We start from the raw sequence: 17151 nt of genomic DNA, 5'->3' as shown, positions 1-17151 counted from the left end.
GAAGGAAAGGAAAGGAAGGAAGGAAGGAAGGAGAGAAAGAGAGAGGAAGGAAGGAGAGAGAAGAAGAGAGGAAGGAAGGAAAGAAAGAGAAAGGAAGGGAGGAGAAAGAGGAAGAGAGGAAGGAAGGAGAGAAAGAGAGGAAGGAAGGAAGGAAGGAAGGAAGGAAGGAAGGAAGGAAGGAAGGAAGGAAGGAAGGAAGGAAGGAAGGAAAGAAGGAGAGGAAGGAAGGAAGGAAGGAAGAGAAAGAGAGAGGAAGGAAGGAGAGAAAGAGAGGAAGGAAGGAAGAGAAAGAGAGAGGAAGGAAGGAGAGAAAGAGAGGAAGGAAGGAAGGAAGGAAGGAAGGAAGGAAGGAGAGAAAGAGAGAGAAAGGAAGGAGAGAAAGAGAAAGGTAGGAAGGAGAGAAAGAGAGAAGAAGGAAGGAAGGAGAGGAAAAGAGGAAGGAAGGAGAGAGAGAGGAAGGAAGGAAGGAAGGAGAGGAAGGAAGGAGAGAAAGAGAGGAAGGAAGGAAGGAAGGAAGGAAGGAAGGAAGGAAGGAAGGAAGGAAGGAGAGAGGAAGGAAGGAAGGAGAGAGGAGAGGAAGGAAGGAAGGAGAGAAAGAGAAAGGAAGGAAGGAGAAAGAGGAAGAGAGGAAGGAAGGAGAGGAAGGAAGGAAGGAGAGAAAGCAAGGAAGGAGGGAGAGGAAGAGAGGAAGGAGGGAGAGAAAGAGAAAGGAAGGAAGGAGAAAGAGGAAGAGAGGAAGGAAGGAGAGGAAGAGAAAGGAAGGAAGGAAGAGAAAGAGAGAGGAAGGAGAGAAAGAGAGAGGAAGGAAGGAAGGAAGAAGGAAGGAAGGAAGGAAGGAAGGAAGGAAGGAGAGAAAGCAAGGAAGGAGAGAGAGAGGAAGGAAGGAAGGAGAGAGAGAGGAAGGAAGGAAGGAAGGAAGGAAGGAAGGGAGGAGAGGAAGAGAGGAAGGAAGGAGAGAGAGGAAGAGAGGAAGGAAGGAAGGAGAGAAAGAGAGGAAGGAAGGAAGGAAGGAAGGAAGGAAGGAAGGAAGGAAGGAAGGAAGGAAGGAAGGAAGGAAGGAAGGAAGGAGAGAGAGAGAGGAAGAGAAGAAGGAAGGAAAGCGAGAGGAGAGGAAGGAAGGAGAGAAAGAGAGAGGAAGGAAGGATGCTTTCACACGTTAGGTATGTGTTGCTATGAGGATGTTCCAGGCTCACTCAATCTCATCAGATCCCGGAAGCTAAACTAAGCTGATCAGTATTTGGATGGGAGACCGCTTGGGAAGTCCAAGGTTGTGACATGGAGACAGGCAATGGAAAGCCACCTCTGAAGTCTCTTGCCTGAAGAACCCCACAGGGTTGCCATAAGTTAGCTGTGACTTGATGGCAAAAAAATTTAAAAATGAAGTTGGGATGCAGAGGCAGGCAATGGCAACCACCTCTGAACACCTATTGCTTGGAACACCCTGCAGACAGGGTGCTGTGAGTCGATTATGGCTTGGAGAACACATTCTTCTTCCGAGGACGACTTTTGTGAAGCTCATGTGATTCCAAGTGGTGTTTTTGCTCACGCACTGGGTTTATTCCAATGGGCAGACTCAGATCCCCAGGGCTTTTTTTTTTCCTTTTTGCAGCAGGCACTCCCTTTGCATATGAGGCCACGCCCCCCTGATGTAGCCAATCCTTCGAAAGCTTACAGGATTCTTCGTACAGGCCCTCCTGTAAGCTCCAAGAGGATTTGCTACCTCAGAGGTGTGTGGCCTAATATGCAGAGAAGTGTCTGCTACAAAAAACCCCCCTCAGTTTATTCCATTTAAAGAGGTCATCATACCCCGTTTGTCAGAGCCGGATCTGGGGGTGGGGCAGAGGGGGGTACTTGCCCCGGGCGCCAACAAAGGGGGGGGCGTGCCAAATTGGGTATGGAGTCCATTCTATTCTATGGGCTCATAAGATCAAATGGGCCCATAAGGGGGTGTCATTTTTTAATTTTGCCTCCCCCCCCCCCCGCAAAAAAATTGTAGATCCGGACCTGCCATTTGTATTCCCTCTCTCTAAACGGGGGATCCATGCCACTGCGTGAGAAATTCTAATTTCCTCTCTCTTTCTCATGATGATGATGATGATGATGATGATGATGATGATGATATTGGATTTATTTCCCACCCCCACTCCGAATCTCAGAGCGGCTCACAGTTTCCTTTATCTTCTTCCCCCACAACAGACACCCTGTGAGGTGGGTGGGGCTGAGAGAGCTCTCCCAGAAGCTGCCCTTTCAAGGACAGAGTCTCAGAGTGGCCTACAATCTCCTTTCCCTTCCTCCCCCACAACAGACACCCTGTGAGGTGGGTGTGGCTGAGACGGCTCTCCCAGAAGCTGCCCTTTCAAGGACAGAGTCTCAGAGTGGTCTACAATCTCCTTTATCTTCTCCCCTCACAACAGACACCCTGTGAAGTGGGTGGGGCTGAGAGCTCTCCCAGAAGCTGCCCTTTCAAGGGCAACTCTGCTAGAGCTGTGGCTGACCCAAGGCCAGTCCAGCAGGTGCAAGTGGAAGAGTGGGGAATCAAACCCGGTTCTCCCAGATAAGAGTCCGTGCACTTCACCACTACACCAAACTTATGAAGAGATTACTCAAAAGGCCTTTTCTTACCTGAGTCTGGAATTGTGCTCCCCTCGAGGACGTAGGGCTCCCCAGGCCCCGCTTTCGTCGATGCCCACAAATAGAACTTGTAGTCGGCGTTGGGCACCAGCCCGGCGATGGTGTACGAATGCAGACTTTCTGGGATATCGATAATAAGATCCCCTTCTGTTTCATTGGCTAGATGGAAGAAGGCAGTTGTGGGGACAGAGCTATTAATACCGTGTGTGATACAACGAAGGGCAAACTCTGGAATCTGAGCAGTTGCGGCGTCGTTTGCTGTCAAAGCAGCCCAAGTGGCCACTAGGGGCACCAAGCCTGGCAGAGGGTGGCATGTCGGAGGGTGTTGCTGGCACAGAACCTTTATCTCCCGGACTTAAACCGTCAGCCACTGGAAAATCTTTACGAGCCCTTTTGAAGCTAACAGAAGAGAAGCCATGTTGGATCAGGCCAATGGCCCATCCCAGCCAACACTCTGTGTCACACAGTGGCCAAAAAGCCCCCCAGGTGCCATCAGGAGGTCCACCAGTGCGGCCAGGCCGCTAGAAGCCCTTCCATTGTTGCCCCCCCGCCCCAGCACCCAGAATACAGAGCATCACTGCCTCAGACATAAGAACGTAAGAGAAGCCATGTTGGATCAGGCCAATGGCCCCTCCAGTCCAACTGTCTGTGTCGCACAGTGGCCAAAATAACCAGGTGCCATCAGGAGGTCCATCAGTGGACACTAGCAGCCCTCCCACTGTTGCCCCCCACCCAAGCACCAAGAATACAGAGCATCACTGCCCCAGACATAAGAACATAAGAGAAGCCCTGTCGGATCAGGCCAATGGCCCATCCAGTCCAACACTCTGTGTCACACAGTGGCCAAAACCCAAGGGCTTCCTTTCTGTCTCTCATCTCTATTTCTGAATCCTTGACAGAGGAGTGGGTGTCTTTTTGAATGTTTTTTCTGTTACTATATGTGAGCTTCTGCCTTTTGTCTGTTTAATGTAAGTTTGCCTTGCTTATCCACACATTTATACTTAATCCTAATTCTATTTTGCTTTTTCTTTCTTCTTAACTAATATGTGGGTTCCTCCATCTTTCTTAAGGTTCCCTTGAATTTTTCATGGAATTCATTAAGCCAGGGTTAGCCAACGGTAGCCCTCCAGATGTTTTTTGCCTACAACTCCCATCAGCCCCAGCCATTGGCCATGCTGGCTGGGGCTGGTGGGAGTTGTAGGCAAAAAAGGTCTGGAGAGCTATCGTCGGCCACCCCTGCATTAGGCCATCTTAAAGTATGGTTAAAAGGTTAAATTGTTAATATCCTATCCTTTGCATACAGTTTTATAATGTATTTTATTTTAATACCAAGCTTGATACTTTTTAATATGCTTCATCAAATCCTGTACCTTTATAATAGATGACTCTTTTTTGTTTCTGTACCCTGTTGAAATTTTTAAAATAAAATTTACTTTGAAAATTTTAAAAAACAAAACCCAGGAGCTATCAGGAGGTCCACTGGTGGAGCCCTCCCAACATTGCCCCTCAAGCACCAAAAATGCAGAGCATCACTGCTCCAGATATAATAAGAATGAAAGAGAAGCCATGTTGGATCAGGTCAGTGGCCCATCCAGTCCAATGCCCTGTGTCACACAGTGGCCAAAAAATCCCAGATGCCCTCAGGAGGTCCACCAGTGGGGCCAGGACACCAGAAGCCCTCTCACTGTTGCCCCCCAAGCACCAAGAATACAGAGCATTACTGCTCCAGATATAATAAGAATGAAAGAGAAGCCATGTTGGATCAGGTCAGTGGCCCATCCAGTCCAACGCTCTGTGTCACACAGTGGCCAAAAAATCCCAGGTGCCATCAGAAGGTCCATCAGTGGGGCCAGGACACTAGAAGCCCTCCCACTGTTGCCCTTCCCAAGCACCTAGAATACAGAGCATCACTGCCCTGGATATAATAAGAGCGAAAGAGAAGCCATGTTGGATCAGGTCAGTGGCCTATCCAGTCCAACACTCTGCACCATCAAGAGGTCCACCAGTGGGGCCAGGACACTAGAAGTCCTCTCCCTGTTGCTCCCCCCCCCCAAGCACCTAGAATACAGAGCATCACTGGCCCCAGACATAGGAACACAAGAGAAGCCATGTTGGATCAGAACAAAGGCCCATCCAGTCCAACACTCTGTGTCACACAGTGGCCAAAAAACCCAAGGTGCCCTCAGGAGGTCCACCAGTGGGGCCAGGACACTAGAAGCCCTCCCATTGTTGCCTGCCCCCCACCCCCCAGCACCAAATGAAAAATAAAGCTAACAATATCGTCTCCTTTCTGAAATTCTGGCAATTTCTTTTTGTTCAATGCCACGCGCCCCTAGCCTAGTATTTCCCAACTCAGCTCTCAACTGCAATTCTTCCAGGGGCCTGGAGACCAAGAAGCCCTAGGAGGAGAGGCTGAGGGACTTGGGAATGTTCAGTCTGGAGATGAGGAGGTTGAAGGGAGGGGAGGAGGGATAGGATCGCTCTCTTGAAGTCTTTGAAGGCCTGTCACCGGAGGCCAGGGAGCTGTTCCTGTTGGCAGCAAAGGGGAGGACTCGCAATCGTGGGTTTAAATAAAGGGCGGAAAGGTACCAGCTGGATATTAGGAAAAACATTTTTACAGCCAGAGCTGTTCAGTAGTGGAATCAGCTAGCAAGGAATGGTGAGCTTGCCCTCACCGGCAATCTTGAACTGGGCAAACACATCAGGAATGCTCTAGGCCATGGGTGTCAAACATGTGGGCCGGGGGCCGAATCAGGCCCCCGGAGGGTTCCTATCGGGCCCCCAAGCAACTGGCTTTCATCTGCTTCCTTCTTCCTCTCTCTTGCTTCCTTCTGCATCACAGCTTGCTTTGCTAGGCTTGCTCAATCGCACAAGAGCTACAGAGCAAAACTTCTGTTTTCCTCATTGGCTGAGGCTCTTCCCTTGGGGAGGAATAGCTTACTTTGCCAGGCCCTCTCAATTGCGCAGCAGAGCTACCGAGTTATACCTCTCTTCCTTCTATAGGCTGAGGCTCTTCCCCCTCCTGGTCCCCTGGGGAAGGAAGGAAAGAGCCAGAGCTTCTTTTGCCCAGTTCCCTGAATTGCATGGGAGAGATAAAAAGACAGCATCATTAAGGCCAACAAGTGCTAATGTCTTAATCATGTTTTATTTTAAGTTTTTTTAGAAAAAAAACTTTGTCTTTGTCTGTGTCCTTTCTAAAGTTTTTATCTTTGCTACCTCATATTAAATAGGAATACATATGGCCTGGCCTGACATGGCCTGGCAAGGTCTCATTTATATCAGATCCGGCCCTCATAACAAGAGTTTGAAGGTCTGAGCGCCTGCTCCGGCTGCAACGCCACTGAGGATGTTCTCCGCAGCTGAGAACGAAACGTCTGGAAGGAAAACTTTCTCCAGTAGAAAATGGCACTTGATCCCGAAAGACTCTACAAACCCTAAAGAGTTTGACACCTCTGCTCTAGGCTGATCCTGCACCAAGCAGGGGGCTGGACTCGATGGCCTCTAGGGCCCTTCCACCTCTATGACTATGATTCATTTTAATTGACTTCATCCAAGTTCATGCTGCCTTTGGAATTCTCTCTTTTAAATTCCCTTTCCCTTTCCTGGCCTTTTTATCTCATTCTCAGCGCCTCAAGGTCTTTCTCCTTTATTCCAATTGGGCCTTTTCAATTCCCTGCTTTATTTTCCAGATCCCTGCTCAATCTGTATTCTTATTCTCCTCAACTTTTGTGCTACAGCCTGTAGCTACCACATCTGCTTCACTCTCCTCAAGAGCTTTTGCTCACTGAGGAGGCATTTTGACAAAACTTTTACCTCACAAAACAGCTTTAGTTATTTCAGATCTTTATCTTTCACCACCTCGGGTGGTGTTTTGTGAAACTTTTGGACTGCTGGGGTGCCAGTCTGCTTCTACTTATTGGGTCCAGTCTCGGTGCCAGAGATCCTCTTCTGTTCAATTTGAAGCTCATGGGGCGACACAAGAGAAGGCGACTCCCCAACACAAATTTTCCCTTCAGAGGACAGCAAAAAGAGGTTCACAGAGTGTCCAAGATGGGGAGCAAGAAGGAGGGCAGGAGGCAAAACACACTGAGCAGCCAATATTCAGGAATTTTAAACCGAGCTTGATGGAAGTACGTGTCGAGTGTGGGAGATGTGTGGATTGGGCTGCCAAGCCCCTGCTGGGGGTGAGGGATCCTGTGCCAGTAGCCACTGCCTTCCACCGCCAATCAACTACTGGGCAGGCAAACTTATCAGCAGCAGGGGGAAGCCTAGCATGGCATCCCAGTGATGTCACTGGCAATGTGCCAATGTGACTTCCACCACACACCAGAAACGACATCATTGCATCAACAGTGATGTGGGACGCTCTGGTGAAAAACTCTGTGGTAAAAGCAGCTTCTACCATAGAGCTTCCTCACAAATACTAGAGTGTCTTGCATCATTTGGTGATACGACCTCACTTCTGGTGTGAGGTGGAAGTGATGTTGCCATGTCGCTGGTGATACCGCTGTGACACCAGGCTAGGCCTCTCCTCACTGCTGGCAAGTCCCATCACCCTTGCCAGTTTCCAGGGAAAAAACTATGTGCACAAACCAGGGCTTTTTTATTTTTTAGCAGGAACTCCTTTGCATATTAGGCCACACACCCCCTGATGTAGCCAATCCTCCTGGAGCTTACAGGGCTCTTCTTACAGGGCCTACTGTAAGTTCTTGGAGGATTGGCTACATCAGGGGGGGGTGTAGCCTAATATGCAAAGGAGTTCCTGCTAGAAAAAAAAAAAGCCCTGGCATACACAGTTTTCAAATATTTGAAAAGGATCTCAGAAAAAAGAGAGCAAGGGCTCACCTTACCTGACAAGAAAAAGGGTCCTAGACAGAGTCTTCCGAAATTCATTGCCACAGGAGGTGGTGGCAGCTACAAGCATGGACAGTTTCAAGAGGAGGTTGGATAAACATATAGAGCAGAGGTCCATCACTGGCTATTAGCTATGAGGTACTGATGGAATTCTCTGTCTGGAGCAAGTGATGCTCTGTATTCTTGGCACTTGAGGGGGGCAACATCAGGAGGACTTCTATTGTCCTGACCCCACTGATGGATCTCTTGATGGACCCTGGGTTTTGGCCACTGCGTGACACAGAGTGTTAGAGTGAATGGATCATTGGTCTGATCCAACATGGCTTCTCTTATGGGGCAGTGAAGCTCTATGTCCTTGGTGCCTGGGGGGCATCAGTGGGAGGGCTTCAGGAGTTTTGCCCCTACCGATGGACCTCCTGATGGCCCCTGGAGGTCCAACACTCTGTGTGATCCTGTCCAACACTCTGTGTGACACAGAGTGTTGGACAGGATGGGCCATTGGCCTGATCCAACAAGGCTTCTCTTATGTTCTTATGTTAAATTATAATGACCATAATGTCTTTAAAAGCCATTATGAAGAGGTCTAGAATATCTTGGGGTACGTTCTACCAACCCTCCCCATTCCCTGGGCAACTTGGCACCAGGGCAAAGTCAACACCCTCCTCACGGACTCACCTAGATGATATGTCAATCCGTATTTCAGTATTTCTCCATTGGGGTATCTTGGGCACTTCCACTGAATGTTCACGGTCATATTCGGTAGGAGTTCCATGGTCACAGCATCTGGGGGGTTGGGTACTACACGAAGAGGCAGAGACAATAGAGTGTGAAGGACACAAGAAAAATATCTGAGGGTGGGAGAGGAAGAGGAGGATTTATACCCCACCCTTCACTTAAGAGTGGCTTACAATCTCCTTCCCTTTCCCTCCCCACAAAAGATACCCTGTGAGGTTGGGGGGTGTCATGACTTAGGGGGGTATTACCAATTGCTGCCATCACTCTGGGTTAAGGGTTCCCCTTGAGAAGGCCCAGAGTTCCCTCCCAAGCCTCTTTTAGTTTAGGCCAAATAATAGGCATGAGGACCAGGCAGAGTGAACAACAGGAAAAAACAGTTTATTTAGAAGATCAGTTCAGTTCATTATAAACTAACAAGGTGCATTCAACAGTAAAAGGGGTGAAGCGAAAAGAAACCAATGCCCTAACACGTCTGGACTTACTGTCCCTAGACTGTCTCAGTCAGACCTGGGTCTATTCACCCTACCTCACAGGGCGAGGGTCTCTTCCTGGCAGCAGCTCTTCCTCAGCTCTGCCTCCTCCTGCCTGGGCTTGGCCCTTTTATGTTCTCCTCCCAGGCCCCCCACCCCTCTCTGGGCCAGTTACCCTCCAAAACCTTGCCACCCAATCAGAGGGGATCCTGGGAAATGTAGACTCTTCCCAGTAACTACTAGGCAGGCTTCTCTGGGGCCTGCAGGCCTCACTAGGGCCAGGATCATGACAGGGGGGCTGAGAGAACTCTGAGAGAACTGCTCTTGAGAGAGCAGCTCTTTGAAGAACTGTGACTGACCCCAGGTCACTCAGCAGGTGCATGTGGAGAAGTGGGGAATCAAACCCAGTTCTCCCAGATTAGAATCCACACACTGAAATCACTCCACCGAACTGGCTCTCGCATTTCCTGTAAACTGGAAATGACAATGCGCGTCAAGTCTAGGGTTTTGCTTGGGCAGCTCCCTCAACTATCTTGTGACTTGCGGCGTTTGATATGTAAAACGTTGAACAGAAATGTACCCCAACAGAAGCAAGCATCATTTGTAATTTTATAGACAGCATCCCTTAAACTTTTCAGCTTAACAAAGGGGGGTGGCGGGGGAGAACTATGTTCTGTCTCTTACGCTTTGTTATATGGAATGACCCAGAAGCAATGTTATCGTATCCCGATGTGTACATGTGTGGGTGATGCGTAGCACTTACTCACAGCGTCATCTCCAGAATAATGATGTCGCTTCCGGGTCACGCCCAGAATAATGATGTCACACCACCGTACCTGGGACAACACTCTCACATGTGCCCAAAGTGCCACCCCCAGCATAATGACATCACTTCCGGGTTGCTCTGGAAATTGCATCACTGCGACAAGAGCAACGGTTGTGCCTCCCTTCGCCTGTAAATTCCTGCCTCCCCCATCTCTTACCAGTTAGGCTTTGAGATGACCAAACGTTAATGAACAGGAATGCAAACGAAAAATGTAGTACTCATCAAAATGTCACCATCGGGGCTTGTTTTCTCGTAGCAGGAACTCCCGTTGCGTAGTAGGCCAATCCTTCACGAGCTTACAGGGCTCTTCATACAGGGCCTACTGTAAGCTCTTGGAGCATTGGCTACTTCAGGGATGTGTGGCAAAGGAGCTCGTGCTACAAAACAAGCCCTGGACTCGTAATAGTTAAAATATACATAAAACCAACATGTATTAAATTTTAAAAAGCATTACCAGAGTTCAGAGAGCAATGTGGAAAGGACAGGTTTCTTACCTGTAACTGATGATCTTCGAGTGGTCATCTGTGCAGTCACACACATGGGTTATCCGCCTGGATCGAACCCGACCTCAGAGAATTCAAAGCAATCTTAGACGTTAATTTTGGCGCGCACTCCCTCTCATTCTGGGGAGGAGGCATACACTGCGCATGCCTAGAACGGGAGGGAGGCACTCCACCCACCCAGTTTCTTCTAACCGCTGTATAGAGAAATCTTGTAAGTAAGGAGAGCAAAAAAACCCAGCAGCAGGGAAGGCTGGGCGGGCGTGTGTGACTGCACAGATGACCACTCAAAGATCATCAGTTACAGGTAAGAAACCTGTCCATCTTCTTCGTGGTCTCTGTGCAGTCCCACACATGGGTGACTGGCAAGCTATTCTGCCCGGAGGTGGGTGCTGGATCTGTAATAAAAAGGCAATGGTTAATTATGCAAGGAACAAAGTGAAGATTGCAGAGAAAAACGGAGACATAGCGAAGTAGGTGTATCCCAGACGGTGGTAAAGAAGAAACTGGGTGGGTGGAGCGCCTCCCTCCCGTTCTAGGCATGCGCAGTGGATGCTTCCTCCCCAGAACGAGAGGGAGTGCGCACCAAAATTAATGCCTAAGATTGCTTTGAATTCTCCAGGTTCAATCCAGGCAGATAACCCATGTGTGGGACTGCACAGAGACCACGAAGATCAGTTAGCTCCTGGGGCAGGAAGAAAAGTCATAACTGAGGAGGGAAAGAACGACAGATTTAGGAGGGCTGAGAGTAACTCGTTTAAGGTTCATGGTTCTTACCTCCCTCCAGCATGGTCACTTCCGTAGCTTCGCTTTTGGGCCCTTCCCCCTTCCCATTGAGCACAGTCATCTCGATCTGGTACCGGGTCCAAGGTCGGAAAACTCCCAATACGACTTGAGACACGTTCCCTTCGACCAGCAGGGGAGGATCTCGTTTGTTTTGGTGGTGATGACCGTGGGGGGGAGGCTGTGGGCAGCTGTGCTCTCCCTCCGGCTTTAGCCAGGTGTAATAAACCTTTCGAGGGGGAGGAGGAGGAAAAAGAGCATTATTTAACTCTGTCGTTCCGGTTCCCCACCCCACCCACCCATAGCCTCACACCTGCTTCGATTAAAGCCAACTAATCCCATTTTCTAGAACCTTTGGGCTATGTGCCTCTGAGCATGCGCAGGGTACACCTTCTTCCATCAGAAACAAAGCCTTTTTTTTTAAGGATCTACAGGAAATGTGTCTCCAATTTCCCCCTCTGGTGGCAAAAATTTCTCCAAAGAAAAATGTTTTTGTATGTTCTTATAGCAACGGCCTTTTGTTACTGTCCATGGGGTTTTTTTGGGAGGATTGCAGAAGACAGGAGGGCCTGGGACAACTTTGTTCGAGGGGTTGCGAAGAGTCGGACTCGAATGTGCGACTGAAGAACAGCAATAGCGATGGCCACAGGAATAAACAGCTTTAAGGGGATTAAACAAATTCATGGAGGAAAGGACTATGGTGGCTGAGGGGAACCTCCTCATTCAGAGGCACTAATCCTCTGAATCCCAGAGCCATGAGGCAACCTCAGAAGGCCTCAGCATCTCTGCCCTGTTGTTGGCCCCCCAGAGGAACTGGTTGGCCACTGAGTGAGACAGGAGGCTGAACTAGATGGACCCTCACTGGTCTGAGCCAGCAGGGCACTTCTGATGTTCTTCTCAGGGCAAGGCCTCGGCCTCTCTCTGCCTTGTTGTGGGCCCTCCAGAGGAACTGGTTGGCCACGGAGTGAGACAGGAGGCTGGACCAGATGGACCCTCACTGGTCTGAACCAGCAGGGCACTTCTGATGTTCTTCTCAGGGGAAGGCCTCAGCCTCTCTCTGCCTTGTTGTGGGCCCTCCAGAGGAACTGGTTGGCCACTGAGTGAGACAGGAGGCTGGACTAGATGGACCCTCACTGGTCTGAGCCAGCAGGGCACTTCTGATGTTCTTCTCAGGGCAAGGCCTCGGCCTCTCTCTGCCTTGTTGTGGGCCCTCCAGAGGAACTGGTTGGCCATGGAGTGAGACAGGAGGCTGGACCAGATGGACCCTCACTGGTCTGAACCAGCAGGGCACTTCTGATGTTCTTCTCAGGGGAAGGCCTCAGCCTCTCTCTGCCTTGTTGTGGGCCCTCCAGAGGAACTGGTTGGCCACTGAGTGAGACAGGAGGCTGGACTAGATGGACCATCCAACAAGGCTCTTCTGATGATCTTACCAGGGGAAGGCCTCGACCTCTCTGCCTTGTTGCTGGCCCTCCAGAGGAATTGGCTGGCCATTGTATCAGACAGGATGCTGAACTGGATGGACCACTGGTCCAATCCAGCAGGGTTCTTCTGATGATGCCCAGAGGTGGTGTGAAGGGGGTCCAATCAACTATCCAGGATCTTAAAAATTTCAAGCACAAGCACTTTTCTCTTTTTAGAAACTGGATGCGCTTTAACTTTATAAAAGACTGATACTGGCACTTTAAAATCTTTTGGAACTTATTGAATGGATATGAGAATCTGGAACTAACATGTATGTGTATGAGTAGGGAATGAACTTTGATAACCTTGTACACTGCTGACTGTTTACACAAATGGTATGGTTATGAATACCAATAGAAATTGTACATAGTATATTTGATAGTTATTAATTCATGGTGTTTCTTCTGCAATATCTTCTTCCTGTGAATCTCTTTTTGGTTGTATCCCATAGGGAAGTTTGCAACCCTATCCCTGTGGGTTTATTCGAGTTTTGAAGGGCATGCAAGCCAGCCCCATTTTGTGCAGCATTGAATTAGTTAATTAATTAGTTAAATTAGTTAAGAGAATGGGTGAACTCACTCACTGGCTGGCCAGATTTGTTCCAGAGCTGATGTTCAGTCAAACTTTTCATTAAAATCTGTTTTATTGTATTTATTTGTATTTAAGATTTTATCGTCTACTGACATTCCAAACGTCGCGTTTGTGTATGCTGTGAACTGCCCCATGTTCCCTAATGAGAGCAGGGTTCATAAGAACATAAGAGAAGCCATGTTGGATCAGGCCAATGGCCCATCCAGTCCAACACTGTGTCACATAAGAACATAAGAGAAGCCATGTTGGGTCAGGCCAATGGCCCATCCAGTCCAACACTCTGTGTCACATAAGAACATAAGAGAAGCCATGTTGGATCAGGCCAATGGCCCATCCAGTCCAATACTCTGTGTCACATAAGAACATAAGAGAAGCCATGTTGGATCAGGCCAATGGCCCATCCAGTCCAACACTGTGTCACATAAGAACATAAGAGAAGCCATGTTGGGTCAGGCCAATGGCCCATCCAGTCCAACACTCTGTGTCACATAAGAACATAAGAAAAGCCATGTTGGATCAGGCCAATGGCCCATCCAGTCCAACACTCTGTGTCGCATAAGAACATAAGAGAAGCCATGTTGGATCAGGCCAATGGCCCATCCAGTCCAACACTCTGTGTCACATAAGAACATAAGAGAAGCTATGTTGGATCAGGCCAATGGCCCATCCAGTCCAATACTCTGTGTCACATAAGAACATAAGAGAAGCCCTGTGGGATCAGGCCAATGACCCCTCCAGTCCAACACTCTGTGTCACATAAGAACAGTTTCTGATTCCGAGAAAAGGGTTGGGTATACATCTGCAGAAGTCTTCTTCTTCGTTTTTCTAAATGGGGGTGGGGTGGAGATTATTAGTTGCATGCCCAAGTATCAAGGCCGGACAATCTTTGTCAGCATCTCAAGGATAGCGGCTAAACGGATGCTGAAAGCAAGGCTTATAGCCACCCTTTCTGCTTACGCACCTGGCTCCCCAACCCTTGGAACGCCACCCCCTCCGAGCAGAATCATTGCTTTACCTTGAATCCTTTGAGGTGGCCCCAAATCTTCTCGACATTCGGCAGACTCCAGGAAAGCCTGATAGCGGTGCTGTTGAGCTCTTCCACCCCTACGTTTTCCGGGGTGGCCTCCGGCCCTGAAAGAAGAGGAGGAGTTCATTTTTATTCATGGTACTCGCGTATGGACCAAACAAAGCACAGAGCCCAACGTTCCCCATAAGCCAGGGATGTCAAATATGCAGCCCGCGGGCCTAATCAGGCCCCCAGAGGGCTCCTATCAGGCCAACGAGCAACTGGCTGTCGTCTGCTTCCTTCTCCCTCTCTTTTGCCCCCTGCATCACAGCTTGCTTTGCCAGGCTTGCTCAATCGCAGAGAAGCTACAGAGCAAAGCCTCTATTTTCTCCATTGGCTGAGGCTCCTCCCTTGGGGAGGAAGTGGAGGAGGGAGAGCTTGCTTTGCCCTGTCCCCTCCCTCCCACCCCCACTGGCGCAGCATTTGCACCTGGCAACCCTAGCCCCACCCACTTTCTAAAAACACTTCATGGGTGGTAGGAAAGGTATCAGCAGGCTCCACGTTGGCGACTCCTGGTCTAAAACAAATTGCTACATTCAGGGGTTGTTTTGTAGAAAAATAGGTGGTGGGGCTCATTAGCATAACACATTAGCACACGACTCCCACCAGCCAAAAGCAACTCGACAAAAGAAAGGAGAGTCCGGGGCAAATGAGTCCTGCTTGGACCGGCTAGAGATCCAGCCAGCCCAAGAAGGCCTCGCTCACCTGGGGCTCTCCTGAACCGCCTCCCCAGTCAAAAGGCCAGCAAGCCAGCTACAGCCCAAAATCACATAAGAAGTGGAGAAAGGGTGGTGTGGGCTTCTCCGGGGTTAATGAGGGCTGCTGGGGGCGTGACAAAGCTTCTGGGGGCTGGCTGGCTGCCCGCTCTCCTAATTCAGGGATTTGTTATACAGCTGCACCTACTATTCAATGGACAAGATAGATAGGAGGGGGGCTGTCAGAAAGGTTCAAGAGCTGTGCTCCTGTGAGCTCCTGCTGAATCCCAGGCCTGGCTGTATTCTAAGACACCCTCCTTCCTTCTTCAGTAGCTTTGTGACCCCTGCCAGCGCCCCCCCACCCCACCGCAGCCTCCTTACTCACTGGCTTCCCCCGAGTAGCCCCTGACGATTTCAGGTTCAGGTCCGCTGCCGTACGGGTTGTGGGCCTGCACCTTGATGAGGTAGGGGGAGAAGGTCTCAGTGCCCGTCACCACCACCGGGGGCCCGGCGACTTCGACCTCGTCCCACTCTGGCTCGTTCAACGGGCGCCACTGCACGTGGTACGTGACCTCCGGAGCGTTCCACTCCATGGGGGGCAAAGGCTGAGGGGGAGATAGAAGAAGGGGGGACATGAGGAAAAGTCTGTCAGGTAGGGTTCCCCCCGGAGGAAAGGGCTGCTTTGGAGGGGGGACTCTGTGGCCTTGTGCCCCACGGAGGTTCAGGGATGCCAGCCTCCAGGGGGGACCTGGGGATCCCCTGGAATTCCAGCTCCTCTCCAGACTGCAGAGATCAGTTCCCCTGGAGGAAAGGGCTGCTTTGGAGGGGGGACTCTGTGGCCTTGTGCCCCACTGAGGTTCAGGGATGCCAGCCTCCAGGGGGGACCTGGGGATCCCCTGGAATTCCAGCTCCTCTCCAGACTGCAGAGATCAGTTCCCCTGGAGGAAAGGGCTGCTTTGGAGGGGGGACTCTGTGGCCTTGTGCCCCACTGAGGTTCAGGGATGCCAGCCTCCAGGTGGGACCTGGGGATCCCCTGGAATTCCAGCTCCTCTCCAGACTACGGAGACCAGTTCCCCTGGAGGAAAGGGCTGCTTTGGAGGGGGGGCTCTGTGGCCTTGTGCCCCACTGAGGTTCAGGGATGCCAGCCTCCAGGGGGGACCTGGGGATCCCCTGGAATTCCAGCTCCTCTCCAGACTGCAGAGATCAGTTCCCCTGGAGGAAAGGGCTGCTTTGGAGGGGGGACTCTGTGGCCTTGTGCCCCACTGAGGTTCAGGGATGCCAGCCTCCAGGTGGCACCTGGGGATCCCCTGGAATTCCAGCTCCTCTCCAGACTACGGAGACCAGTTCCCCTGGAGGAAAGGGCTGCTTTGGAGGGGGGGCTCTGTGGCCTTGTGCCCCACTGAGGTTCAGGGATGCCAGCCTCCAGGTGGGACCTGGGGATCCCCTGGAATTCCAGCTCCTCTCCAGACTGCAGAGACCAGTTCCCCTGGAGGAAAGGGGTGCTTTGGAGGGGGGACTCTGTGGCGTTGTGCCCCACTGAGGTTCAGGGATGCCAGCCTCCAGGTAGGACCTGGGGATTCCCCGGAATTCCAGCTCCTCTCCAGACTGCAGAGACCAGTTCCCCTGGAGGAAATGGCTGCTTTGGAGGGGGGACTCTGTGGCTTTGTGCCCCACTGAGCTTCAGGGATGCCAGCCTCCAGGTGGGACCTGGGGATCCCCCGGAATTCCAGCTCATCTCCAGACTGCAGAGATCAGTTCCCCTGGAGGAAATGGCTGCTTTGGAGGGCGCTGTATCTCACTGGGGTCCCTGTCCTCCTCAGGCTCCATCCCAAAATCTCCAGGAGTTTCCCAACCTGGATACGACCACTTTGCTCCTCCATCCCTCGCTGGTGGCTGAGGGGGACCTGGCAATCCTGTCTCCTCCACTTCATGTATTTTGGCAAGATTTGCCTGACTGAACGGGGGAGAAGCATCCTTGGGCGGAATCGCCTGGCGTCAGCCTCTTCCCGGGAACACAGCCCAGGGAGCTCCAGCACGACAGCAAGCTGCGAGGACCAGAAGGCAATTACGGCAAAAGCAGGCCACCTTCTTGGGTTCCAACACCAGTGCTTCAAACATGGTGAAAACCATTAAAGGCACAAGCGCTATGGGAAAGGAAAGGTCCCCCGTGCAAGCACCAGTCGTTTCCGACTCTGGGGTGACGTTGCTTTCACGACGTTTTCACGGCAGACTTTTTACAGGCTGGTTTGCCTTTGCCTTCCCAAGTCATCTACGCTTTTACCCCCAGCAAGCTGGGTCTTCATTTGACCGACCTCGGAAGGATGGAAGGCTGAGTCAACCTGGAGCCGGCTACCTGAAAACTCAGCTTTCGCTGGGGATCAAACGCAGGTCGTGAGCAGAGCTTAGGACTGCAGTGCTGCAGCTTCAACACTCTGCGCCACGGGGCTCTTCATCGAAAGGGCTACAGGTGGGGCTTTTTATGTAGCAGCATCTCCTTTGCATTTTAGGCCACATCCCTTTTATGTAGCCAATCCTCCAA

The 17151-nt window shown here is 50.8% G+C and overlaps 1 protein-coding gene across 1 annotated transcript in view; it reads right to left on the bottom strand.

Moving 5' to 3' along the window:
* Positions 1–17151, bottom strand: part of L1CAM (L1 cell adhesion molecule) — a 101100-nt gene that overhangs the window by 20554 nt on the left and 63395 nt on the right. The window contains exons 16-20 of the mRNA XM_060252547.1: positions 14998–15217; positions 13867–13982; positions 10794–11028; positions 8161–8283; positions 2623–2790 (exon numbers count right to left, since the gene is read on the bottom strand). Coding sequence (XP_060108530.1) covers positions 2623–2790; positions 8161–8283; positions 10794–11028; positions 13867–13982; positions 14998–15217 — 862 coding nt within the window. The remainder of the gene's footprint in view (positions 1–2622; positions 2791–8160; positions 8284–10793; positions 11029–13866; positions 13983–14997; positions 15218–17151) is intronic.

This window comes from Heteronotia binoei, chromosome 13 (assembly GCF_032191835.1).
Source record: "Heteronotia binoei isolate CCM8104 ecotype False Entrance Well chromosome 13, APGP_CSIRO_Hbin_v1, whole genome shotgun sequence".
Lineage (NCBI taxonomy): Eukaryota > Metazoa > Chordata > Lepidosauria > Squamata > Gekkonidae > Heteronotia > Heteronotia binoei.
Note: the sequence above shows the minus strand (reverse complement) of the source record. Positions and strands in the feature narration are given on the sequence as shown.